At 39.0% G+C, this 27,538-nt stretch overlaps 1 protein-coding gene across 1 annotated transcript in view; it reads left to right on the top strand.

The window, feature by feature from the left end:
- Window positions 1–27,538, top strand: part of NRK (Nik related kinase) — a 237,945-nt gene that overhangs the window by 105,413 nt on the left and 104,994 nt on the right. Inside the window, exons 4-6 of the mRNA XM_043974630.1 lie at window positions 5,128–5,253; window positions 21,377–21,487; window positions 22,717–22,807. Coding sequence (XP_043830565.1) covers window positions 5,128–5,253; window positions 21,377–21,487; window positions 22,717–22,807 — 328 coding nt within the window. The remainder of the gene's footprint in view (window positions 1–5,127; window positions 5,254–21,376; window positions 21,488–22,716; window positions 22,808–27,538) is intronic.

Genomic DNA, 27,538 nt, shown 5'->3' with positions numbered 1-27,538 from the left:
CAAATACACATATGTATGTATATATACACATATATATTTATGTATGTATGTGTATGTATATACACACATATATATGTGCAAGATTATGTGCATAGATACATGCAAGAGAAACCAAAGGGATAAAAAAATGCCTATTTTTAGATCACATTGTATATACAGTTGGATTACTATACATAGAGCCAAATTTCTTGTCATATATTTCATACTATAGCTTTTTGTGTATGTTCTCATTTAATGGAGCAGTGGGCATTTATGTGGTAGCAAAGAACAGACCTGGAAACAAAATGCGTTCTCGTTGGATGAGATGGCTAAATAAATCATGCTATATTTGTGTAATGGACCATTCATTATAAGAAATAAATTCAAAGAAATATAGGAAAACCTATATGAACGACTATAGAGCAAAGATGAACCAAGAGAACACTGTATACAGTGACCACAATAATGTAGATGAAATCAACACTTAAAGGAAGTTGAACTCAGATTAATTGCAGTAACCAGTATTGATCCTGGAAAACAGATAATGAAATATATTTCCCTCTTCTTTTTTTTAAAATCATGTATAGGATAGCTATTTACTCAAATATTTATTAAGAATTACTTTTAGGGGCAGCTAGATGGCGTAGAGGATAGAGCACTGGCCCTGGATTCAGGAGGACCTGAGTTCAAATCTGACCTCAGACACTTAACAATTACTAGCTATGTGACCTTGGGCAAGTCACTTAACCCCAATTGCCCCCCCCAAAAAACACAAAAAATACTTTAAAAAAAATCTAGCCCAAGCCAAACCACACTTATTAGGCCCTCCTGGGAGGTCAGGATGGCATCTCCAAACTCTAATGTTTGAGCAGATCACAGAGTCTCAATATCCCAACCACAGTCATAGGGAGCAGCTCTGAGAATATAGGAAGCCAAGACCAAGTCCGGACCTTCCGGACTTTGAAACTCATGAGGTTACAGCCAAGGCTGGAAATAGTCCTTTCTCAGGAGTCATGTTTTGTGAGCTAGCACTTGGTATTTGAGGAAGCCATATCAGGCCTTCGCAGATGAGCAGGTGGGCATGGGACCCTTGCACCTACTCCTTTTGTACCAGTGATACTTAGAGTGATATATGTTCAGTTCTTTGCGGAGACAGAGGGCGATCTCTTTGTCACACTGGCAACTCTTCCTCTCACACCAGTTGCCGGCACCACAGTGGATTTGCCCTCGTCTGATGTGGTAGTTATTATACCAACTCAATTCATCTAAACAGTTTCGGGCTTCTAGCTTGTCATAATAGCAGTCATGGATTTGGCAGCACCCATCTGTGGCCTCCCCAAGCCACAGAAGCACTCATAATTGATGTAATTGAAGATTGTCTTCCCAGTCATTGTCTTGATCATCTTCTTCAGCTGAATCAGGTTTCCCTTGGTAGGAGAGATTAGTACGCAAGTGATCAGTACAGCCAGGTCAAGTAGCTATAGCTTCATCTTTGGGACCGATCTGAAGGGAGCCCCAGCTACCCCTTGGCCTTGTCCACAAAGGGTCCCCGGTCAAAGGTTGCAGAATTCGGATCCAAAAGATTAATTGAAGGTCAAAATCAGAAGTTTCAAGTTTCAGAATAACCATATGTGATTGCCAACTGTGTTTTCTTTAAGCTACTACTATATTTTCTATATATTAATTACTATTAATTGTGGTTTGGCAGTTAGCATTTATTATTAATTAATATTATATATATGTGTTGTGCATATATATGTATATACATAAATATATATGTGTGTTTCTCTCTCTCTACATATATATATATATATATATATATATATATATATATCTGTATCTGTATCTGTATCTGTATCTCTATATCTATATATCTCGGCACAAGCAGGAGAAAAGCCCCAGATCTGTGCTGTCTCCCTGAGAGACAGCACGTGGTCTCAAGGAGAGTTCAGAACACCTATAAAACCTGCACTGTCCTAAAAGGAAGAACACACACAAAGAGTGTGAATCAAGAGCCCCCTCTTCTTTTTAGAGCAGTGGAAAGGAGGAACCTATAGGTGAAGAATATTGAATATGCTATCTAGCATGGTCATTTTATCAGACAGTTTTGCTGAACTGTTTTTCTTTCTTACATGGGAGAGTCTACTGTATGGTTGTGTGGGATACATTGAGAACTTGGTGTGGTATAAAAAACAAAAAAGCATAAATACAAAAATTTTTGAAGATGACCTTAAAAAGAGAAAATTGAAATGAAACACAAAAGTTCAGTGATCCAAGAAGAAATATTAGAACCATCAAGAGACAACAAAATTGAAATAACACGTGAAGTTTCAATAAGCTAAGACAATTGACCAGTAATACAGAATTAGATGAGACAATCTATGAATTATTGGCCTTCCAGAAACTCGTGATTTGGAAAAAAAGGTTTAAGTGCTATATTTCAGGAAATCATAAGATAAAATTGACCATAAATATTGTAACTAGTTGACAAAATGCAGATTGAGAGAATCCTCAGAACTCCACCAAAGATAGACCATTGGTTGAACATAGCCGGAAATTTAGTCCCCAGGCTCCAGAGAATCTAGGTCAAAAAGAAAATATCATAAGCAGCCAGGAAAAGATAGCTCATGTACCAAGGAACTCCTATCTGAACCGTCCAGGGAAAGAAATGAAAGAAACCAAGAAGCAATGAAAAATGGCTTGCATTCAAGGATAATTTTTCCTGCAAAGTTAAAATTAACCTTAAAGGGGGAAAGGGAGAACACTTTTTTAAAACAGAATTAATGATTTTTAAGCCTTCCTTTTAAGAAAATTAGTACTGAACCCAATGTTTGAAATAAAAATTCAGCATACAAAAGAAACTTAAGAAAAGTAATCAAGTACTCATAACTTGAAACAAATCCACATGGCTCAAAAATGTAGTACTTCCTTATAGACTAAAGGAGAACACAAATCTACTATCCATTTGGAATCTTAGTTCATCTAAGGGTTATTGAAGGAATAAAGAGAAAAGTCATGGGATTATGTGTTCAGAAAGAAGGACCTTAGAGGAGAGGGGAAGGAGAAGAAGAGTGTTTTTTGAAATTGGGATGCCATCACTGAAAACCAAATCAAGAGGGAGAGTGGTAGGATAAATGAGATTTCAGTATTCACCCTCTTACCTGCACTGGGCAAGGGAAGTATAAAAAGAATTATAGTAGTAAAAGTAGAGTAAAATTAGCAAGCTCATCTAGGGAGGTAGAAGAGTAGTATCTGAATCTAAGGAAGGCAGTGGAGATAGAATTGTTTCTTGTAAAACAAACCATATATACATACATACAGTTGTTGTTCAGTTGTTTTGTAGCTCTGTCTGACTCTTCGTGACCCCATTTGGGGTTTTCTTGGCAAAGATACTGGAGTGGTTTGCTATGAGGAACTGAAACAAACAGGGTTAAGTGACTTGCCCAGGATCACACAGCTAGTAAGTGTCTAAAGCCAGATTTGAACGCAGGATGATGAGTCATAATCTACATTGCAAAGCAGTAAGCATCAAACGAGCTCGTACCATTGATATTCAGTTATTGTTGTTTATTTTTGCCTCCATCAAATCCTATTATATTGGAACAGAAAAGATCAGTGAGAAAATAAACAAAACTAGATAAGCAAGACCCAAAAGTAGTTGAAGTCCAGCATCAAAGAAAGAAAATTAGTAGCAAAAGGGATAAACAAGAAATTTTCTAAAAATTAGAAAGCAGCTTGGCAGACCTTAGATTTGAACCAGCATTTTATACCATATACTTAACTAAGCTCAAAGTAGATACGCAAATGAATATAAATGGTCTTGTCATTTAAAAAATTAGAAGAAAACAATATCAGATAAATTTCATTACTATGGATGGAGAGGAAATTCTCAACCAAGCAAGGAATATAGAAATCTAAAGAGATAAGATAGACTATTTTGTTTTAAAAAATCAAAAAGCTTGTGCATGAACAAAATCAATGTAACCAGCATTACAGAAACTGTCATTTGAGGGGAGGGAAGGCAATAAGTTTTGTTTCAAATATCTCTGAGAAAAGTCTGATATTCAACATACATAGAGAATTGTCAAATTATGCAGGGTGACCTAAAATTTTTAATGTGGTTTTATGCTTTAATAACTTAGGGAGGTAGAGGGGTGGGATCTGAGTCTAGGGAAGATGACAGAGATAGTATTGCTTCCTGTAAAACAGGCCTAAATTTATTCCACTTTTACTGCTATAATCCTTTTTACACGTCTCTTTCCCGGTACATGTAAGTGTGTGAGTCTTGAGATCCCATTTATCTAACCACTCTACCTCTTGATTTGGTCTTCACTGATGGTATCCCAATTTTAAAAGTTTTAATTACTTAAAAACTTAAAATTGCATAAAGACTTTTGAGATACCCTATATAAAACCAAGAGCCATCGCTCAATAGATAAGTAGTCAAAAGAATTGAACAAGTTATCACTAAAATGTTTATCAGCTTTAATGTGGGGATCCCATTACTTGGCCTATACCCCAAGGTGGTAAGTGACAAAAAGGTCGCGCTCTCTCTCTCTCTCTCTCTCTCTCTCTCTCTCTCTCTCTCTCTCTCTCTCTATATATATATATATATATATATATATATATATATATAAAGATATTTATAGCACTAGCCTTACTGTTGTCATTCTTCCACCAATTTTTCCTGAGGGCCCCTGAAGAGATTAAGAGACTTGCCTGGAGCCAGTCAGCAGAATTAGAATTTAGGTATCCCAATTTTCAGTCTGGGAGCACTTTCTGCTTGATATACACTAGGTATAATCCTTAAAGCTTTTAAAAAAGGTAGTATCAACACCAATGAAAGGAAGTGCCCCGTTATACAATACACAAAGGGACTGAATCTATGACAAGTCATGTCCTCTAAAACATAACTAAATATGGTAGAAACCAAATAGAACATGGCCTACAAATTGTGCTCCTGACACCTATCATTACCACTTCATTACTTTGCAGAAATCCTATAGAACTCATTGACCCTTGAAGTGATCTGGTACAGTCCTTATGTTTTCTTTCCCCTTTGATCTCTAACAGCTAAGTGATCCATAATCTTTGAGGCATGTGGTACAGAACTGACAATATACCCCAATGTCTGTTCTCATTTTACAGGATGAAGAAGAGGAAATCAAAATGGAAATCAACATGCTTAAAAAATATTCTCATCACAGGAACATTGCTACCTACTATGGAGCATTCGTAAAGAAGAATCTTTCTGGCCACGATGATCAGCTCTGGGTATGCGTGGGAACATCCCAATAGAATGGAATCCCTCTGAGGCCGGGGACTATTTCACTTTTGTCTTCTATCCACATAGCATAGTGCCTTGCCCATAGTAAACCCTTGAGAAATGTTGATGGAATTGGGGGCAGCTAGGTGGCTCAGTGGATAAAGCATCAGCCCTAGATTCAGGAGGACCTGAGTTCAAATCCAGATTCATACACTTGACACTCACTAGCTGTGTGACCCTGGGAAAGTTACTTAACCCTCATTGCCCCCCACACACACACACACAAATAACTTTGCTTGTATGTACATGGGTGCAGCTAAAATACTTGAAATGTTTATATTCTTTAAGTTTGGCAGCTAGGTGGTGCAGTAGCTAAAGTGCTGGACCTGAAGTCAGGAAGACCTGTGTGTGATCAAATCTGACCTCAGATGCTTACAAGCTATGTGACCCCAAGCAAGGCTGTGTCTTTCTTTGCCTCAGTTTCCTCATCTGTAAAATGGGATAATGATAGCACCTACCTTCTGGGATTGTAGTAAGGATCAAATGAAATAATGATTTTTAAGTTCATATAGCACAGTGTCTGGCACATAGGCACAATCTAAGTGTTAGCTGTTATTGTTGTTATTATTATTGCTGTTCAACATTTCCCCCACACCCACTCTTGGTTATATTGTTAACTAATTAACAAGGCCTTTCCCCATATGATGAATGATAGCAAAACAGCCCTTCTCTTGTCCAGATGATCATAGATTCCAAATTAATAGAATAGGAATTAGGGCAAAACCTCAATTAAGTGAAACCTAATTAGCCAAGGCCCTTAACCAACTAGAATCTTTGCTGCCCTGAATTATAAGTGAAATTATCAACTCACAAGAAAACAAGCTAGGATCAGAGATTGATTGAAAAAGCCGTACCCTGCAAGGCATGGCCTGGGTTCAGTTAACATTTAGCCAGATCTGCTGTACCTCCATCTCCATCTCCAAGATCATGTTGGTTGGTCATATCAATGACCCAGTTAGCAAACAGTAATTTCATTGTAGCCTCCAAGCTATACTTTCTAAAACCACAAAGTATACATTTTTATATGTATATAGACATAATATACATATAAAATACATGTATATAAATATATACTATATACCATATAATAGGTATATGTATATAAATGTATACTTTGTTGTATATACACATATGTATATATACATCCACATATGTGTATCTATTTGCGTGTATATTGTTAGTTAAGTTATATAAATATTCAGTTATTCAGACTCTTCCATTGCTTGAGCCATTACCATTAGGGTTTTACTCTATATCTCTATAAAGCTTTTATTGGTATCTCTGCTTTTAGGTATATGTTGTTTGTACGTATCTCTTCATCTCTTTTTCCTCCCCTCTATCACCCCAAATAATTTATTATAGTCTTTTCTGTAAACATTGTTGGCTGATTCACTGATTGTCTGAGAGACTTCCTCTCTCCCCAGAAGCTTAAATTCTTTTAAGACTAAAAAATAATGTTAATTCCTATACTGGTTTTTATATTCTTAGTAGTACCAAGTGAATCAATTATTTATAGAGGTGATAGCTTACATAGAACAGTCTACTCTTTCTTGCCAATAATCCACAGACATGTAAGACAGAACAACTGGAAGTGGTTTGGAACTCTGACAGCTAATGATCAGGTAATATAGCCAGATCATGGAGAGTCTGTTTAAGTTCATGCTTCTTCTTTCTCACCATCACAGAATTTTAGCCATCTAGTCCAACAGATATTCCAAAAAGAATCCCTATTACCTTTCCATGAAAAAGAATTTAGTAGCGGTTTGGTTCAGTGAAAGGAACACTGGCTTGGGTGTCAGAGAACATGGGTTCACACGTCAACTCTGCCCCCTTCCTGCCTACTTGACCTTAATCACTCTCTGGGCCTCAGGTTCATTACTTTGGAGGTGAACAACATGGACTAAATGTTCTCTAATGGCCCAACCAGCACAATTCTGTAAGCCTATAAATCATAGCATTCCTGGAAAGTAGTCGTCCAATCTCTTCTTGAAGATCTCACAAGAATGGAAACCCACCTATCTCCCCAGGGGCAGCTCTAGATGTTAGACATCAAGCCAAAATCGACCTGTTTGCAGCTCTCACCCATTTCCCCTGGTCCTTTTCTCTGGATCCAAACAAAGCAAGTTGAAACTTTCTTCCCCATGGTAGCTCTTCTGATGCTTGAAGAGCACCATCATGTCTCTCCTGAGTCTTCTCTTCTCTGGGCTAAACGTCCCCAAATCCTCCAACTGATTCCTGTACCTTGGTTGTTCTCCCCTGGACATTTCTGAGCTTATTGATATTGTTCTTAATCTGTGATGCCCAGATGTAATCTGCACAGCTGGATGATGACCTCCTCATTCCCAGAAGCTAGGTTTCTCATGATATAGGCAAAGATCATACAAGCTTTCTCAGTTTTTCCGTTGCATTGCTGAATCCTTTTGAGCTTGTGGTTTTCTAAAAACCCCAGATCTTTTTCAGAGAAGCAACTAACCATGCCTGTCACCATCATGGAGTTGTTTTTCTGAACCCAAGTGTAAGACTTTCTATTTATCTCTATTGAATTTCAACTTGTTGAGGCAAGTAGATAGTGTAGTGGATAGAGCACTGACCCTGGAGTCAGGAGGACCTGGGCTCAAATCCAGCCTCAGACATTTGGCACTTACTAGCTGTGTGACCCTGGGCAAGTCACTTAACCCCAATCACCTCACCAAAAAAAAAATTTCAACTTGTTAAATTTAGCCCAATGCTCTAGCCTGGTAAGATCCTGACTTTGTGCCCTATCCAAATCTGATAAACATTCCATCTTTCCTTTTTACAAGTCATTGATAAGAATGCTAAACAGCACAAGACCCAGCATAGGTACCTGGGGCCCTCTACTGAAGTCCTCCTTCCAAGGTGACACAAAGCTATTAACAACTACTCTTTAAGTCCAAGTATGCAACCAATGCTGAATCCAACTTATTGTATTGCTGTCCAATCCATACCTCTCCATGTTTTCCACAAGAATGTTAAGAGATATTTAATCCAATGTTTTGCTATAGATATTAGTTTATCTAGTTCTGAGCAAAACATTGGATTAAACATCTCTTAATATCCTTGTGAAAAAATGATCTACCAGTTTAGTAACCCAAGGGAAAAAAATAGTACATATGACCTATCCTTGATAGAGCCATGATGACTTTTCCTAATCACCCCTTCTTTTTCTAGTTGTTCATTAACCACCTTTTTAATGATCTAAGATTTTCTAGAGACTGATTTATAGTCTGCAGGCTATATTATCTTCCCCTTTTTGAAAATCAAAACATCTGACCTCCAGTATTATGGTACCTTTCCCTTTCTTCCTGATCTTTAAAATATTATGGATAATAGTCCAGTAATGATATTCCCTTTAATTACCTGAGGAGGTAATTAATCTGGCTCAGGTGACTTGAATTCATCAAGGACAGCTAGAGACTCTGTTACTGTTTCCTTACCTTGGGTATCAACTGCTTGTTAGCCATTTTGGTAAGTGGTTCCTCCCCCAGGGTTCCCAAGATTCTGATCCACTGTTGAACTTTCCACTCTTTATCCCCCTCTCTTTTGAAGGAATGTTTCACCCTATTCAAACTGAGCCACCCATTCTCTAATTCCTATATCATCATGTTTGGGGAATCCATAGGGTTGGAGCCACCATGTTTCTTATCTTCATAGAATGTTCAATTTTGACCTTCACCTCACACTCAGCACATCGTGGACATGATAGGTATGCCTTCAGGGAATGTTCACTTAGGCCAAAAATGCTTCTTTTAGTATTAGTGTGAACAAAGGACTTGGTGTGGTTGATTTCAATATGAGCTGAAAGGTAAGAAGAAATGCCCTGAAAATAGTTAAAGCTTATGTTATCTGTTGCCAAAGGAGAAGTGAAGAAATTCTTTGAAGAACTCCACAAGACCCTCCAAATCAGGTCAGTATATTCTGTGATAATTACTGACTTCAGTGCAAAGTTGAGGGCAGGTCAGGATGGTTAAAAATACTAGAGAACAGGGCACCTAGGTGGTGCAGTGGATAAAGCACCAGCCTTGGATTCAAGAGGACCTGAGTTCAAATCTGGTCTCAGACACTTGACACTTACTAGCTGTGTGACCCTGGGCAAGTCACTTAACCCCTATTGCCTCACCAAAAAAAAAAAAAAGAAAAAAGAAAAATACTAGAGAACATGGCTCAGGTCTGAGAAATGTAAGAGACCAAATGCTTGAAGGAGGACAACTAATAGACATAAAATGGGGAAAAACTTTATCATCATCTCTATCATGGTCTATTTTCATCATCAGTGGCAGAGGAACGACCATCTCCTTTGTACCTTGATAACTTCACTGTGCCATATGAAGGAGTAGAAATGGCAGTTGAGAAAATAGAATTGGGAAGAGTGGCTGGACTATATGAAATAAAAGCTGAGCAATCCATGGTGCTTGCTATACAATCTTGAAAGCAGTTTTTTCTCTGGGAGGGAAAGACACCAAAAGAAGGGAAACAATGACTGATAATACAAATGCCCATAAACAACCAAGAGAACAGCACTAACTGCCAACTCATATGTCTACTTGCTCACTGTTTTGAACATAGCAATTAATGCTTCTTTATTCATTCATTCTTTTTTTTTGGTGAGGCATTTGGGGTTAAGTGACTTGCCCAGGGTCACACAACTAGTAAGTGTTAAGTGTATGAGGGTAGATTTGAACTCAGGTCCTCCTGAATCCAGGGCCAGTACTCTATCCACTGTGCCACCTAGCTGCCCCCCATTCATTCCTCTTTATGAGAATAATCCTTATACTTAGCAAGGATATTCTATGTGAAAATATGGGAAGAGAACAGGCAGACTTTGATAAATGATTCTCTATAGCAGTTGCACAAATACTGACTATAAAGAGAAAAAAATGTAAGTTGAATTTGTTGTTGGTTGCAACTTAAAAGCCCTCTTCCAACAAGGAGTCTCTCATGCATGTGCTAAGGTCAGACAAGATTCCTTGATAAATGTAATCACAGAGATAAGTGCATTCAATGGCCCTGTGATTATTATTATTATTTTTTTTTTTGCGGGGCAATGGGGGTTAAGTGTCACACAGCTAGTCAGTGTCAAGTGTCTGAGGCCGGATTTGAACTCAGGTCCTCCTGAATCCAGGGCCGGTGCTTTATCCACTGCGCCACCTAGCCGCCCCGGGCCCTGTGATTATTAATGTCAAGTGAGGCCAAGGTATTGGTGCTGTTGTGGAATATGGCTTGTGCAGGGTGCACATGAAAAAAAATGATTCCCTATCGGTCTTGGTGAGGCCCTCCAGATGTTCCTCTTTGTGTGTGGTATTGTGCTGACTACATCAAGCCCCAGAATGTTAAAGGACCTCCTGATGAGATCTAGGATTATTCTGAATAGATCAGCTCAATAGACCATACAGAAGAAACTAAAAGGGTGAATGGTGCCTATTATCCCCACGGGGACATACAATTGGCTGACCAGTCCATTGATTTAGTTCATTAATACCTATATCTGGGACAGTGTATGCAGAAAGACAATGAGTTGGGCCCAGAATTGAATAGAAAAAGGGAGCAGGCTCAATTGCATTTGGGAAACTGTGCAGGGCTTTTAATTGATCCCAAACAGCTTCCCAACACAAAGATCCATCCTTTCAGCACAGATGTTCTCCCAGTGCTTCTGTATAACTTCAAATCTTGGAATGCTGCATTCCAGCTTGTAAAAGACAATGGTGAAATGTATGATGGGAACCAGCAGACTGTGGTGTGTACTTTTGTCTTTCTTTGTATCTCTAGTGCCCCACGTGTAAGGAAAACATATTGGTCGACTGATAGTGACATTTCCAATGGCGACCTATACATATGATGTATAGTATCACTGAGTAAATGTATGATCAGAAAAGGAGTTGGAATTATCATTAGCCCAGAGTTGGGGCTAGCAAATAGATGGCCCACAGACTCCACCATTACCCACAAAATGTAAAAAGACCTCAAGGACAGGCTCCAGAATGTTGTTTGGATCCTCAGTAGAGTATCATTGGAAGGACATGGACAAGAATCCCAAAGGCTGCAAAGATTTGGATGAGTTGTGAACTAGACTGATAGATGGAATACCCACTTTCATGTGATCATAGGTTCACTGAAAATTGAAGTATGTGCAAACTACACTTAGGAGAGTAAATGTGCTGGAAAGCAATCATTTAATATTCCAAAGCCAAATAGGAATGGGTTTTGGATTAGCCATTGTTTGTGGTTTATCCATGCATCTGTTCCCCTTCATTAGCATAAATAATCAAGAGCTGGCTACATTCTGAAAAGTCTAAAGGGTTTTTTATTGACAAAGTAGTTTAATGGCACGAGCAATTAAGCATAAATATATGCTTTTCTCTTTATCTGAAATAACATCTGCTATTAAAATAAAGGTTGACTAATATAACTCTATTCTCCTTCACATTGGTCAGGGCACTAGTTAGGGAATTTAGTGCCTGAGGATGAAAAACTAGCCATCCATGCAGTCAATTCAGTGGTGGCAAAAATAGATTTCCTGAGAAATTGGGTTTATTAAGAAAATAAAATCTGAATGAGACACTATCAAGAGTTTTAAGGCCTAAAACGGACCCACCTTGGCAGCAATCCCATTTGGAAGGACTTGCCCTGCAGGAATGCAATTGATTTTTTTTCCCAGAGTGAGTTTGCTAATCTCTTGGGGAAAATAACCAAGCAGTCAAAGGCTCCCTTTTCCCCATCATAAAGAGTCAGACACAAAAAATCCAACAAATACCTTAAGGACAAAACTCTGAGGTGGAAGTTGAGATTCCTTAGCCTGGTTTTCACTTATCTCCCTTAATCTAGCTCCACCTTCACGGTGTTTATCTCCCACTACTCCCCACCATACCCTCAATTTCAGGCAAACTGTTATCTTCACTGTAGTCCATTTGTGCCATAGTCATTCTTGTCTTTATACATTTGTTTATGCCCTTCCCATTTTGAATGATTTCCCCTCTTTCTCTCAGTTTATCTGAATTCTACCCATCCTTCAAGGTGCTTCAAGGCTACTCAAATACCATGTCTCAAAAACTACTTTCCATTCCTCTTATCCATATTTCTCCTTCTCTGAATTCCTAGGACACTTAGAGCTACAATTATATAATTTATATCTTAATTGTTCTTTAAAAGTTCCAAGCATATTAGTTTCATCTCTGCAACTATATGTGCTTCAAGGACAGAAGGAGGGATGGAAGGAAACAAATATTTATTAAGCATCTATTATGTACCAGGGGAAGCTAGGTGGTGCAGTAGATAGAGCACTGACCCTGAAGTTGGGAGGACCTGAGTTCAAATCCAGTCTTAGACACTTGATGCTTAATAGCTATGTGACCCTGGGGGAGTCACTTAACCCCAATTGCCTCAAACATCTGGGGTTATCTCCAGTCATCCTGATGTATGTCTTGACAATGGACCCAGATAGCTCTGGGGGAGAAAGTGAAGCTGGTGACTTTGCACAGCCCTCCCTCACTTAAATGCAGTTCACTGTAAGTAATGTCATCAACTCCCAAAATCATGGTCCTCTTCAAGAATGAAGGACATGGGGCAGCTATGTGGTGCAGTGGATAAAGCACCGGCCCTAGATTCGGGAAGACTTGAATTCAAATCCAGCCTCAGACACTTGACACTTACTAGCTGTGTGACCCTGGGTAAGTCACTTAACCCTCATTGTCCCACCAAAAAAAAAAAAAAAGAATGAAGGACAAATAACAACTATGAATGGGTCACAGGTTCTCCTTGGAGAGGCAAATAATGAAGTTGGCAGAGTTAATTTTATCTATCATCTAATGGTAGCAAGAAATATCACTTCATAGGACATTTAGTCATCATGTATTGCAGTGTTGATGATAAGCATTTGCCAAAGGACCTCCATAGAAAGGATTTTTAAATATGTGTTGAAATCTGTTATAGAAAATGAAGAGGTAGAGAATTTTTATAGAGAATTTAAGGCAGTCTAAATCAAGTCAATATATATTTCAATAAAAGATAAATTAAAGTTGAACATAGCAGTGGACAATGAAGAAATATTTTGGAAAACATGGGTCAGGAGTAAGAAAAAAGAAAAGAAAAAAAGAAAAAGAAAGCAATAACATACAGGCTACAGAGAAGCCTGATGTCTATGTATCATAAATGCTTTCTTTAGAAAGAGTCAGGAGGTACATATAGTATATGGCTCACACTGGATGACAAAGCAACAAAAAAAAAGAAACTGATTATAACAGGATATTAAATGGTTCCTGGAGTGGGAATCATTCCTGAACCTGTGTATATTTAGACCAGGGACTTGATAAGAGCAGTGATCAAAGTCAATACCAGAAAATATGGAGATCATACAGTGGAAAGAATGCTTGTTCTATAGTCAGAGGACTAGGAGTCAAATCCCACCTCTGGTACTTACTATTTGTGTGATCTTTGTCAATTCATTTAACCTCTCTGGGCCTGTTTATTCAACTGTAAAATGAGGTCTTTGGACTAGATAGTCTCTGAGATCCTATCCATTTCTATATGATGCTATAAGAAAAATTAAAAGATATACTGAGTATAGATTGAGGATGTCCAAGACAAAGGGAAAGGTCTTTGTTTCATATGTAAAATGTGTATGGCATCACTTTTGTAGTAGTAAAAAAAATCTGGAAAAAACAAGGTATTCATAAACTAGTGGAATGACTAAATAAATTTTGGTATGTGAATGTAAGGGAAATTTGTTGCGTTGTAAGAAATTAGGAATGTGAATAACAGAAAGACTTGGGAAGACACATGAATTGATACAGATTAAAGTATATCTGGTAGAACAATTTACATGAGGACCACAGTAATCTATAGGAAAACAGCGTTGAAAGACTTCAGATTTCTTATGAATGCATTCAACTTTAGAGAACTACCTGTGAAACATACCTCTTACCTCTTATCAGAGGTGATGGTGGACTATAGGTATAGAATGAAGCTTTATATTTCAAAGCTTTGCCATTGTGATAATTTCTTTTTTTTAAATTGTACTTCTATATTACGAGAGAGTTCTATTGTGGGTGGAGGTAAGAAGTCTCTGGGAACTGATAGTGACATGAAAAATTATGAATAAAACATTTTTGGGGAAAAAACAACTCTAGCCTGACCTATTAAATTAACTACTGATGAAAAAATGGGAAATGGATAAAGAAACAGATATCAGCACAGTCTCTTGCCATTTCTTGAGGAAATTTACTTTATGTAAATGTATATTACCTTAGTGAAACCCATAGTGGGAAAGAAGGCAAAAGAGAAAGTAGTAGGATACAGATTTTGGAGATTCCATTTCATTTAATAGCTTGATCTTATAAGAAGTAGTTATGGAATTTCAGAATCTCAGAGTTAGAAGAGATGTCATACTTTATGGATTTTATTTCAAAAAAGTATACACAATAGGGAGAATTTTGCAGTGAACAGCATAATTATGTGGTAGGTCTTTCTGGTGTAATGATTATTGTCTATACTCAAAGTGCAGGCTGGTTTCTCTCCTAGGAGAGAAAGTATATATATATATATATATATATATATATATATATAGACTAAAAAGATGTTTCTGTCTTCTCCAGATTCAGAGAATCTTAGACCTAGCACTGGAAAGTACCTCAGAATCCAAATAGTCCAACCTCCTCATTTTACAAGGAGGAAAGTGAGGCCTTAAGAGGCTATATGAGGGCAGCTAGGTGGCACAGTAGATAAAGCACCAGCCCTGGATTCAGGAGGATCTGAGTTTAAATCTGGCCTCAGACACTTGACACTTACTAGCTGTATGACCCTGGGCAAGTCACTTAACCCCAATTGCCTCAAAAAAAAAAGAGGCTATAAAGAGGCTATATCACTTCCACAAGGTTGCACATATAGTCATATATTTGAGAACAAGATCTAGATTTCTGGAAACAGAGGGTTAAACCACAGTGAAGGGGAACACTGACAGATCCAATATTGACACTGTCATATACCTGGTTAAAACAAAGAAATAGATGAATTTGAGGAAGAGATCACAAACCTGGCACAAGGGTATGAGATAATAATGACTTTAATGTATCCTAAATCTACAAAAGCTCTCTTTCTTCCAAATTCATAGTAACTAATAATTATTTGACATATTTCAATATTAATTTCATCTTTTAAGGAAGAGGAACCAACAAGAGGAACTTTTATTCTGGATCTGATTCTCCTCAACAAGAAGGAACTGGTTGCTGGAATATAAATGATGACACTGTGGGGGGAAGTAAAGAGAAGAAAATCAATCATAGTCTGATATGTACCCTTCTTTCTCCCATAACATTTAATGATTTTATTCTAAGAAATACTCCAACACATTAGACTTCTATTGTTGTTCAGTCATTTCAGTCATGTCCAACTCTTCAGAACTCCATTTGGGTTTTCTTGGCAAAGATACTCGAGTGGGTTTGCCATTTTCTTCTCTAGCTCATTTTACAGATGAGGAAATTGAGGCAAATAGAAGTGACTTGCCCAGGGTCACATGGCTAATAAGCGTTTGAGGCTGGATTTGAACTTAGGTCTTCCTAACTCCAAAGTCAGTACTCTATCCACTGTGCCATCTAGACTTCCATGGAAAACTTTAAATGTAAGCTACTGTTGTATGCCATGACTTATAAAATCCATACCTTTTATATGTTTTGAATAGCACCTGATAAACTATGGACATTTAAAATATTTTATCTTATTTTTGATGTCTTTTGTAATTACTTGGTATTTATTTCTGAATATATCCATTTCCCTCCCCAGCAAGTCCCTTGCCACAAAAATTAAAAAAAGAAAAGAATAGAAAAGCAATTCAGCAGAGCTAACTAATATATCATCTGTATCTACTTATATCTGAAATATCCTATATCCATAACTCTTTATTTCTACAGTGAAGGGAGAAGTGCATTTTATCAACTTCTCTTTCAGACCAAGTTTGAGCATCATAATTTTCTACCTTTTTAATTTTGGTATGTTGTTCTTTTAGTTTACATTTTTGTGACCATTGTATAGTTTTCCCCTGTTTCTGCTTACTATATTCTGCATCAGTTCCTAAATTTTTCCTGTGTTTTTCTGAATTTTTCATATTTATTGTTTTTAATGATATAAGAATATTATATTCTTTTTACCATAATTTCTTTAACTATTACTCAATCAATGCAAATTTTTATTTCTAATTCTTTTTTAAAAATTAGACTTATGATTTCATTAGCATACAAAACCCCTGATGAGGAAACTTCCTCTATCAATGCAAATTAACACTGTCTGAAACTTATATTCTTATAGAGTTACCTATCCTAGTTTTTTTTTTCTATCACAAAACATGCTATTATGAAGATTTTGTTATGGAGGACCTTTCTTTCCATTGTTAATCTCCTTGGGGAATATGATTAGCAGTAGGGTCAAAAGGTATATGCATTTTAGTCACTTTTTAAGCATAATTTGAAATTGCTTTTCAGAATAATGGACTGACAGCTCCAGCAACATTTTGTTTATCTTTTTATGGTTCCTTCACTATTGTTTCTTTCTTTTGTCACTTTTGCTAATTTGCCACATGTAAGGTCAAAACTTGGAACTGATTTGGTTAGCATTACTCTTATTAATAATGACGCAAAGAAATCTTTTATATGGCCATTAGTAATTGTGATTATTATTTTGGGAACTATTTATTCATATCTTTGAGCACATGCATTGGGCACTAGCCTTGGTTTGGTATATTTATATTTATTCCCTATATAACTTAGATATTAGAACCTTCTCAAAAATATTTGAAGCAATGTTTTTCCAATTCACAGAATTCCCACTTACTTTTCTTGCATTGATTTTGCTCGTGCAAAAGCTTTCCAATTACATGCACTCAAAAATTGTCTATTTTATCTTTTATCATTTCTTCTGTCTCTTATTTGATTATGAAGTGTCCCCCTAGCCAGAGGTGTGAAAAGTTTCTGATCTTGTTCTCTTCTATTTTTTAAGAGTGTGTCCTTTTATAATTCAAACTGTATATCCATTTTGAAGATATAGCAATAGTATATGAAATAAGGTGTTGGTTACAAACTAATTTCTTCCAGACTGATTTCCAACATTCCCATCACTTCTTGTCTAATATGGAGTCATTCCCCCAGCTGGGTTTATCAAACACTTAAGTTAGTGAAATTTGATTATTTCTAGTGCTTGCTTATTTCATCTATTCTACTAATTAGCTTAAAAACCTGTTCACTTATGTATGTTTTAATTTTTTTTAGGTAGTACTAACTACTTTTTATGATTACTGCTTTGTAATATAATGTGAAACCTGCTATCATTTTGTTATGTGGTTCTTGGTACCAAGAAAACTTTGTAGTTTGATTGATGTGGCAATAAATTTTCATTTAGGCAATATAATTTTTATCGTATTAATGTGACTCAGCACTGAGCAATAACTATCCCTCTAATTATTGTGGTCATTCTTGATTTCCTTAAAGAGTATAGTGTAAGGGGCAGCTAGGTGGTACAGTGGATAGAGCACCAGCCCTGGAGTCAGGAGGACCTGAGTTCAAATCTGGCCTCGGACACTTGACACTTACTAGCTGTGTGACCTTGGGCAAATCACTTAACCCCAATTGCCTCACCCCAAAAAAAGAGTATAGTGTAATTATACTTATATTATGTCATGGCAAATTGATTCTCAGATAATTTATGCATTTTGTAGTTATTTTGGTAAAGAAAGGCCAATGATCAGGGTTGAGGGGGGTAAGCTAATTTTGTATCCTCCTACTTTAGTTGTTATTAACTGTTATTAATTATTTCAATTAGTTTGATGATTTTCTAGGGTTTCCTCAATAAACCATTATATCATCTGAAAATAAAAATATTTTGTCTTCTCTTTGCCAGTGACAATGCCTTTAATTTCCTTATTTTTCTTGCCTTTCTTCTATCACTAGTATTTCTTGAACTTGCCAAATAATGACCTCTCTGCTATCCTCCCTCCTCCCTTCCCTCTTGTTCTGCTGTAAAACCTTTAATCCTTTAGTTCATCTTCTCCAGATGTTCTCTAACTCCATACTAGCTAGTTCTTTTTAGACATATTTTCAAAATGCTAGTGATAGCAGTAAGAAAAGAAAAAGATTGAAAGCATAAATATCAGCAAAGAGGAGGCAAAACTACGTATTTGCAAATAGCATGATAGATTACTTAGAAAACCACAAAGAATCAACAAGAAATTAATTGACGTAACTAATACCTTAAGTAATGTAGCAGGATGAATCAATAGTGTGTTATGTTGAAATAGTGCCCTACTCCTTTTTTTACATAGGAGTCAGAGTTATTTTGGGGAATCTACAGAAAATAATTGAAATGGGGAATTAGTCAGATTCTCCTAGCCATATTACTTACTACATTTAGCTACAATTGCCCTCTAAGTTAATAATTTCTTCATAAAAAAACAGCAGTTGGGGGCGGCTAGGTGGTGCAGTGGATAAAGCACCGGCCCTGGATTCAGGAGTACCTGAGTTCAAATCCGGCCTCAGACACTTGACACTTACCAGCTGTGTGACCCTGAGCAAGTCACTTAACCCCTATTGCCCCACAAAAAAAAACAAAAAACAGCAGTTAAAGAAAAAGTTTATACCACAGAACTTACATGTCCTAATCAAGTTTATTGAAGAATATTCTTTGTGCCCATAGACTTATCTGGAGGACAGGAGGTAGGATGGGATATTATTTAGACAAATGTTTGGAATTGGGTCTCAACCAACTATCTGAGAAATACAGAGGCCTAAGCTCTCCAGTCAGCTAATAGGCAAGGAGGCAGGTAAAGTGACAACTTCTAAAATGTCTGGGGTGTGTAAGATTGTAGTACCGCATATTGGATGGCAACAAACAAACTTAGTTAACTTAGACTGCGTTGAACATTATCACAATTAGTTTAGGAATATAATAGATAAGTGAAATTACATAGTAAGCAGAAAACAATGAGTGAATGCTACTAAGTTTTCTTTATCTTCTAAACAGATCAGCCACTTTGAGGAGGACAATAAATGGAGTCTTTGATGCAAAGTATTTGCACCTTTCTCTGGAAAAATTCCTAGCAAGTAATAGCAATTTATTCACTAAAAGAAAAGATCCCGTTCTCTATTTTAAGTCCTAAATCAGTTGAACACCAAACATTTGTTATTTGCTTACTGTGTGCCAGTTACAGTGCTAAGGATTGCTTTATCTCATTTGATCCTCACAACAACCCTGGGAGGTAGATAGGTGCTGTTATTATCTCCACTTCTCAGATGAAGAAATTGAGGCAGATAGAGAGAGGGAGGTGAAGTGACTTGCCCAGGGTCAAACAGCTAGTAAGTGTCTGAGGCTGAATTTGAACTCAGGTCTTCCTGACTCCAGGCCCAGCTCTCTATCCACTGTGCCACCTAGTGGGATATAAAAATTACATAACAGACATTATGGGATATATTGTAGCAGTCAGAGGTTTATTTGCCCCAATACACAGTTAAGGTCTGTGACCTTCAGCTGCATTAAGTAAGGCAGAGAGCAACTAGGTCTAAGGAGCTGACTGCCCCACTATATGGTGCCCTGGTCAGACCCGATCTGTTCTGGGCCCCAAATTTTATATGGGACATTGATCAACTGAAGAGCAAACGGAGAAGCATAACCCGAATGGCGAAGTTAGTGCTATATGAAGGAATAAGGGGTGTTTATAGCCTGGAGAAGGGAAGATTTAATGACTATAATTAGCTCTTATTTAAATAGGGCTTTAAGGATTGACAAAGTGCTTTACACACATTATCGCATTTGATTAAGGGAGATAAGATTACTCTCTCCCAACACTGGATGGGCGGGCGGGTGGAAGAGGGATTAGTCTTGTTTTGCTTGAGGCAACAGTGGAGTAAGGCCAGGCTTTTGTGAATTTTCCAGCACAGTGTAAAATTCCTATCATTTGTATATCCCAGGCCATCCAGTTCCACTTTGAGGTGGCTCTTGTCATTTTATGGCATTCTTCTTACATCAAATCAATGTAATCTCAGTTTCCACTCTTTTCTCCCAATTCTGCTGGGGATGAGGGGGTGAGCAAATAAGAACCCTCCAGTTAATAATAATAACAACATTTATATGAGACTATGTGCCATACACTGTGCTGAGCACTTTACAATTATCTCATTTGATCCTCATTTCCCTGGGAGGTAGGTACCATTATTACCCCATTTTACAAATGAGGAAACTGAGGCTAACAGAGGTTAAGTGACTTGCTTAGGGTCACAGAACTGGTTAAATGTCTAAGGCTAAATTTGATCTCAGGTCTTCCTGATTCCAGGCCAGGCACTCGATCCACTGTGTTACCTAAGTGGCTTACCCAGGGTCACACAGCTAATAAGTGTCTGAAGCAGGAACTGCCTAAATATAGTTTAAGCTTGTTCTGGCTTTGGGAACTAGGAGCATCTTGCCTTAGGGATCCTTGTTGTTATTTGTCCTTCATTCTTTTTTTTTTTTTTTTAAGTGAGGCAATTGGGGTTAAGTGACTTGCCCAGGCTCACACAGCTAGTAAGTGTTATGTGTCTGAGACCGGATTTGAACTCAGGTACTCCTGACTCCAAGGCCGGTGCTCTATCCACTGCGCCACCTAGCTGCCCCTTGTCCTTCATTCTTGAAGAGGACCATGACATCAGGGTGATGCCATGACTTGAAGTGAATTGAATTTAAGTGAGGGAAGGCTGTGCTAAGTCACCAACCTCACTTTCTCCTCCAGAGCTATCTGGGTTCAATGGCAAGATATACATCAGGACGACTGGAGATGGCCCTGGATGTTTAAGGCAATTGGGGTTTAAGTGACTTGCCCTAGTAAGTGTCAGGTGAGATTTGAACTCAGGTCCTCTTGACTTCAGGGCCAAAGCTCTCTCTACTGATCCTCAAGCCTGTGCTGGAAGTCCTAAGGGAACGTGAATGTCTTTGACTTTGTTTCTCTATGTGTTCAAGCCGACTACAGGTAACCTGATTGAAATGTCTTCTAGGGATGTTAAGGGAAACGCTTCTGACCTCTGATGTTACCTTGTTCTTCTCTCCTTATAGCTGGTGATGGAGTACTGTGGAGCAGGCTCAGTGACTGATTTAGTGAAGAAGACTAAAGGTAACTCCTTTAAAGAAGACTGGATTTCTTACATCTGCCGGGAGGTCCTGCGGGTGAGTCTTTGTGCAATTATTCCCTCTTGTTATGAAGAAACCTGGGTAAAAGTTTTTTAAAATACAAATATATAATGGGACATACATAGCGAGGGGGCACTGGTAGAAGAGAACTGCAAACAATAAAAGATTGTGGATTGGAACTGGAGAAAAGGCAGGAAAAATCTACGCCCGAGTCATTTCTCTTACCAAAAAGCTCTAGCTTTGTATCAGGAAGGAGAGCGATGACTATATGAGGACAGCCTAAAACGATGAGGCTCATCCCATTTAGAAAGAGAAAAGCAGAAGGGGAGATGATTAAACTCTCTAAAATCATGATGGTCCTGCTAAGATTGAATGTGAACAGAAACACCCAATCCTGACAATGAAGTAGGGTGACCTCTTCCACCTGGTGTTTTTCAGAAAAGCTTGCAATGGTCTCGCTACCTTTTTGCAGAGAGCCAGACAGCAAGCCCACTCCCTTCTTTCTCCATCTGAGAAAATTGATGTACAAAGCAGCTGCACTCCCTTCTGCTTTCAGTGCAGTACCTGCCAGGGACTGGGTGAGACCCAAAGCCGAGATTGGCCCAAGCTGTGGCCTGGGCAAATGGGATCACCCTAGAACCAAGAACAGGAGTTAGGCCTGGCCACACTCACACTGCCTGCATCAGGAGAGATGCCATTATCATCTCTCACAGCACACTAATTAGCTTGGGTGGGTGGGTGGGAAGGAGAGAGCCAGTCTAGTAAGCCAATTCAAATTCAAGTGATTCTGAAATGAATTTCGCTATTTCCCTAATTTCTCAGTCTTCAATAACTGACCAAGAAATATTAGGAACTGGGTTTGAATGAGGTAAAATTCAGGGGGTATCTGGATAGCCAATTAAGCCAGCCAATTTTTTCCCTTTTAGAGAGGACAGAGATGGCATAGTCCATGGAGGCAAAGACTTCTATGGGATTTTCTTTGCCTTTCCCAGGTGTCTTCCTTGGTTTCCCTTCTCAAAAGTCCACAGAAGTATTTCTGAGAACTGGTCACCTAAAGAATTCGGTCTGAAAAATCTAAGCCTGAGTCATTTCTCTTAGCAAAAAGCTCCAGCTATGTATCAGGAGTCAGTTGCCCAAGTCACACGGTCAATTCAGTTCAAAGTCAGTTCAGCAAACACTGACTGAGACTCTGCCGTGCAAGAACCCACATAGGGCCCAATGTTCATACAAGAGGGAATGGTGACAGTGATGTGATTTTCCTGCAGGGTCTCTCCCATCTTCATATGCACCACGTCATTCACCGGGACATCAAAGGACAAAATGTCCTCCTGACTGAAAATGCTGAAGTAAAACTGGGTAAGTCTTCTTAGTGGTGGCAGACATTAACTGAATGTAGAAGACAGCTAGCTATAAAACACCTGATTCGTGTGTTTATATTACCATCATTGTCTTCAGACTACTGAAGAGTCAGCAAGGGAGAAAGCTCTCACCTGGATCTTATTGTCTATATCGTGGTGGAATAGAGTGTTCTCGGAGTCTGATGACCTGGGTTCAAATATCAACTCTAATACTGGCTTATCTTAGACAAGTCCACTTCACCCATCGGACCCTGAGTTTGTTCATCTCTAAAATGGAGAGATTTGGCTAACCACTTAAGGTCCCCTCCAGATTTGGCTAAACTTTCAACTCTAAATTCAGTTATTCTTTGCCAAGTCATTTACCCTCTCTGAGCCTTGCTTTCCTTACCTGTCTAAGGATGTTTGCATTATACTCCCAGGGTTGTGGAGAGAATCAAATAAGAGGAGCCCTGTGAAAGTTCTTTGTCACCATAAACTGATAGGTAATTGTGAATTGATTTTTTCTACCAAGACTAACCCAACAAATTGTTTGCTGTCATATAGACAACCAACCAATCAACAGGTATATATTAAGTGCCTACTATGTACCAAACAAAAAAGAAACAGTGTCTGTACTCAAAGAGCTAGAAAAGACCCCGGGAGGCCCTCTAGTCTCATTTTATTTGTTTTGGTTTTGGTTTTGGTGAGGCAATTGGGGTTAAGTGACTTGCCCAGGGTCACACAGCTAGTAAGTGTTAAGTGTCTGAGGCCAAATTTGAACTCAGGTCCTCCTGACTTCAGGGCCAGTGCCCTATCCACTGCACCACCTAGCTGCCCCTAGTCTCATTTTAAAGAGGAGGAAACTGAGGCTCAGGGAAGTTGTGATTTGCCCAAAGTCATGGAGGTAATAAGCATCATAGGTAGAAAAATTTGAATCCAGATCCTGGGGCCTCAGACACAGTACTCTTCCCCTTAGTCCACACCATGTGCCCAACAACGTGACCATTTGATTGATAGTGTTTTTCACTCTTGAAACCAGATGTTGTGGTAACTGCTAGACACACAACTGGTTGTCCTGTTTAGGCAACAAACATTACGAGACTTAAAGGCAGTAACCCAGACACCAGTAGCTCACATTTGTCTGGGGATTTACCCCCTCTTGCCTCATTTGATCTTCATGGGATCTGTGGGATGGACAGCTTGCAAAAGCATTGCTGTCAAACTAGGGAGAGTAACAGATATCAAATGCAATTCAGAGAGGTGTAGTGATCTGCCTGAGGACACAGAGGTAGCCAGTGTTAGAGTTAGGACAGCCCATTGCTTTTCTCACTACATGTTCAGAAGGCCTGGGGTGGGGAGAGCAGGGAGGACTCTTATAAGGGGCCCATGTTGTGTGGAGCCGTTTTATTTAATGCCAGCTAATCACCAGCAAGTATTAGAATACCCTGCTAATCTCAGATCCGATCACTACAGGGCTTCTCCCTAATGGGTGTATGGCATCATACCCCGTCTTTGGGGGTTTTTCTGAACCTAAAAAAAAAAAAAATCTACATAGCACCAGGACTGCATTTTCTCTGTGAGTACATGCTCCATGGCGTCCTTATTGAGGGAGGAGAAGGCTTATAAGCATGCTTGTCCTTGAAATAAATGACTATAAACATGTATCAGGTTGAAAAGTAATTCCAGGAAAATGTGTTATTCTTCTCTGTTCCTGAAAGCCACAATCTTCAGAAATTCTGTGTGGAAATTTGTGAAGGTCACCCAGATTCCACCAACTCCCAAACAGTCCGGATAACATGCCGAACCAAAGGGCACAGCCCTGTATTTTGAACATACAGTAAGACCCCACTTATCCGGAGACCAGATTTTGGCAATCTCAAACAACAGGAATACAGCCAAGAAGCTATGAGTATCTAAAAAGACCTCTGACATGCTAGGTGAATTGGTTAGGAAAAAAACACACAATATGGCCATTAATTTCTGTGAGAGAGGCCCCTGATGTGGCCCCTTCAGAGTTTGACTCATTTTACACACAGCTCTTAAAATGCTGGTTATCTTAATTTCTCAGACCAGAGCAGTTAGAATAAGGAAGGCTGTAAGACAAAGAGAAGGTGGTTGGGGGTGGGGGCAGTGTTTGCAGGGGTATGCCCCTCTCTCTAAAGTTAGCTCCTAAAAACAAAAGCCAATCGTTAAATTTTCAGATGAGCATTTTTACACCTGAAAATTGGCAAATGCTACAAATCAAGGCTTGATTTATTTTTTGTTGATTGTCTAGACTTAAGAGAGTGATATTATATAATACAGATTAAACTTAAAAGTGTGGGGGGGGCAGCTAGGTGGCACAGTGGATAAAGCACCAGCCTTGGATTCAGGAGGACCTGAGTTCAAATCTGACCTCAGACACTTGACACTTACTAGCTGTGTGACCCTGGGCAAGCCACTTAACCCTCATTGCTGTGGAGAGAGAGAGAGAGAGAGAGAGAGAGAGAGAGAGAGAGAGAGAGAGAGAGAGAGAGAGAAGAAAAAAATTAACAAAAGAAAAAAATTACTGATGTAAAGTACTTTAAAGTACTTGATTCCTCAAAAATACGAGAAAGTGTTGCAGGAACGGGATTTTTAGCCTGGAAAAGACTTAGGGAATACATGGTAGCAAGGAAAGATTTGAAGGGCTCCCTGAGTACTAAAAGGATTACCTTTATTCTGCTTGGCCCCATTGGGCAGAACAAGGACCAGTGGTTGGAAGATGCAAAGAGAGATTTCAGGTTATTGTCTCGCAAGACAATCCATTCCTTTCTGTTGGAATGAGGTAATGAGCTCCCCATTATAGGTCGTGTCCAATTAGAGCCTCCATAACCACCTAAGTAATAGAGTGGCAGACCCTGTTGTTATCTGTGCAACCCTGTGTTACATCACCTCCCTGGACCTCAATTTCCATAACTGAATAAATGGGTAAAATGAATAGGTTGAATCAGATGATCTCTAGGGTCCATAACCAATTTGAAAATCCTAAGATTTCCTCCATGGAATTGGGAGGTTGAACTAGATGACCTCCAAGATTCTGTGTTCCTCTGAGCAAAGTCTAGGGAAGGGCCAGGAAAGGAGAGGTTAAGTATTCAATTAAGTATTCAAGTTTGGAGAAACAACCCAGTATTAGTTCCCAATAGAAAAGCAGCATGGGCAAGTTGTTGGTGAACTGGTCAGGCTATGAGGTGAAACTGGCTGCCTCTCCTCAGAGACCCGGCCGACTCTTTGGGCATGTGGACAATGACATGGGCAGGTGTTGTGGGGATGGAATCAGCTGGTTATTCTGGAAACTGACCTTACCGCCAGGTGTTGCCAGTTAGCCCCTGATGTCTGCCTTACTTTGGTCTCCCCACTTTCAAGAGCAACTTCTTAAAGTTGGGTAGTAGCTGTTAACTCCATAAGGATGACCACTGTCCAGCAGGAATCAAAGATTTTCCAGATGATCCCTAAAGCTTAGCAAAAATTGATGATAATGGCATCACCTCCTTCCTCAGCTTTGTCGTTTCTGGCAAAGCAAGATTGCTGACAGAACATAGGTCTCCTCTGAGATTTTTTTTCATATGGTTTTCCATAACTGTCAGTGGTATCATTCCTTTATATCACTAGAGGCAATCGGGTTACAGATGAGCAAACCGAAGCCTGCCCCAGGAAGTCATACACCCAAGGAGGGCAGAGCAGTGAGGGCTTCGGAGCACAGGGATGGAAAAGTCCCTTGCTTCCCTCTCAGACAAAGTCATCTCACCAGTTATTGGAGAGAAGGTGACTGCAGCAGGCAAGGATCCCTGGTGTCTGGGCCTCAGATTGGTTATCTGTAAAATGAGGAGATTAGACTAAGTGACCTTCCAGGTTATCTTTTAGCTCTAAATCGGTGATCCTGCTTGGGAGGTTGCTAAGCCCTGATCTAACCCATTTCTGAAACCTTCTAGAAAAGGCCATTCTACAACGTCCAGTGGTAATGTTCCAACATCCCATAAATCCTTGCACTTGGCAAGAGCTCCCTAAGCACAAACCTCAATCCTTCCTGCTTCCTCTTGGGTCCCTTCCCTCTCTTCTTAGTGCAGATGGGAACATTTTTTCATCAACTTTCATATGCCTAAACCCAAAAAAGTCCTCCAAAGTCTTCCCCCTTCCCACCTCCTTCAGAAAAAGGCCGCCTTTTTTTTCCAAGCTAAGGAGCCCAGACAATTTTTTTCCCTCTGTGTCCGAGACCACCATGCCAAGCTCCTTCTAATGTATCCCACAGATGAATGTATCCCACAGTTGCTAATGCCACTCTTTCCAAAGCATCCCCCGATTAACGTTCCGAGCCAAAACTAAGATGTGGACATCACAGTAAATATTGACATCTGCTTCAACCTAGCTGTGGAAGACTTTTCCTTTAAACTCGACCATGAAACTCATTTTTCTTCCCCATCATGATGGGACTTTCTCAAATTATTGGTGAAGCTTCCCAGTCCGGCCTGTTTTGTGTTTTTTCAGATGCTCTTTTCAAACTCTGTCCTTTTTCCAGGAAAGTGGCAAATCCAAACACTCTTTAGGGTGTACTGATGGGGCTTAGTTTTAATATTCATGGTAAGCATTCGGCCAAGCCAACCATAGATTTATTACAGTACTGCTGGGGCTCCTTCCAACGTAAACATCAGCAGAAGCCTCTTTGCCAGTGTTCCTGGAGCAGGCCCCGTGTTCAACTTTCCCATGCTGGAGCTTCAATCTGTTCGCCATTGTG

This window comes from Dromiciops gliroides, chromosome X, assembly GCF_019393635.1.
Source record: "Dromiciops gliroides isolate mDroGli1 chromosome X, mDroGli1.pri, whole genome shotgun sequence".
NCBI lineage: Eukaryota > Metazoa > Chordata > Mammalia > Microbiotheria > Microbiotheriidae > Dromiciops > Dromiciops gliroides.
The sequence above is the reverse complement of the archived record's forward strand: the minus strand, read 5'-3'. Positions and strand labels throughout refer to the sequence as shown.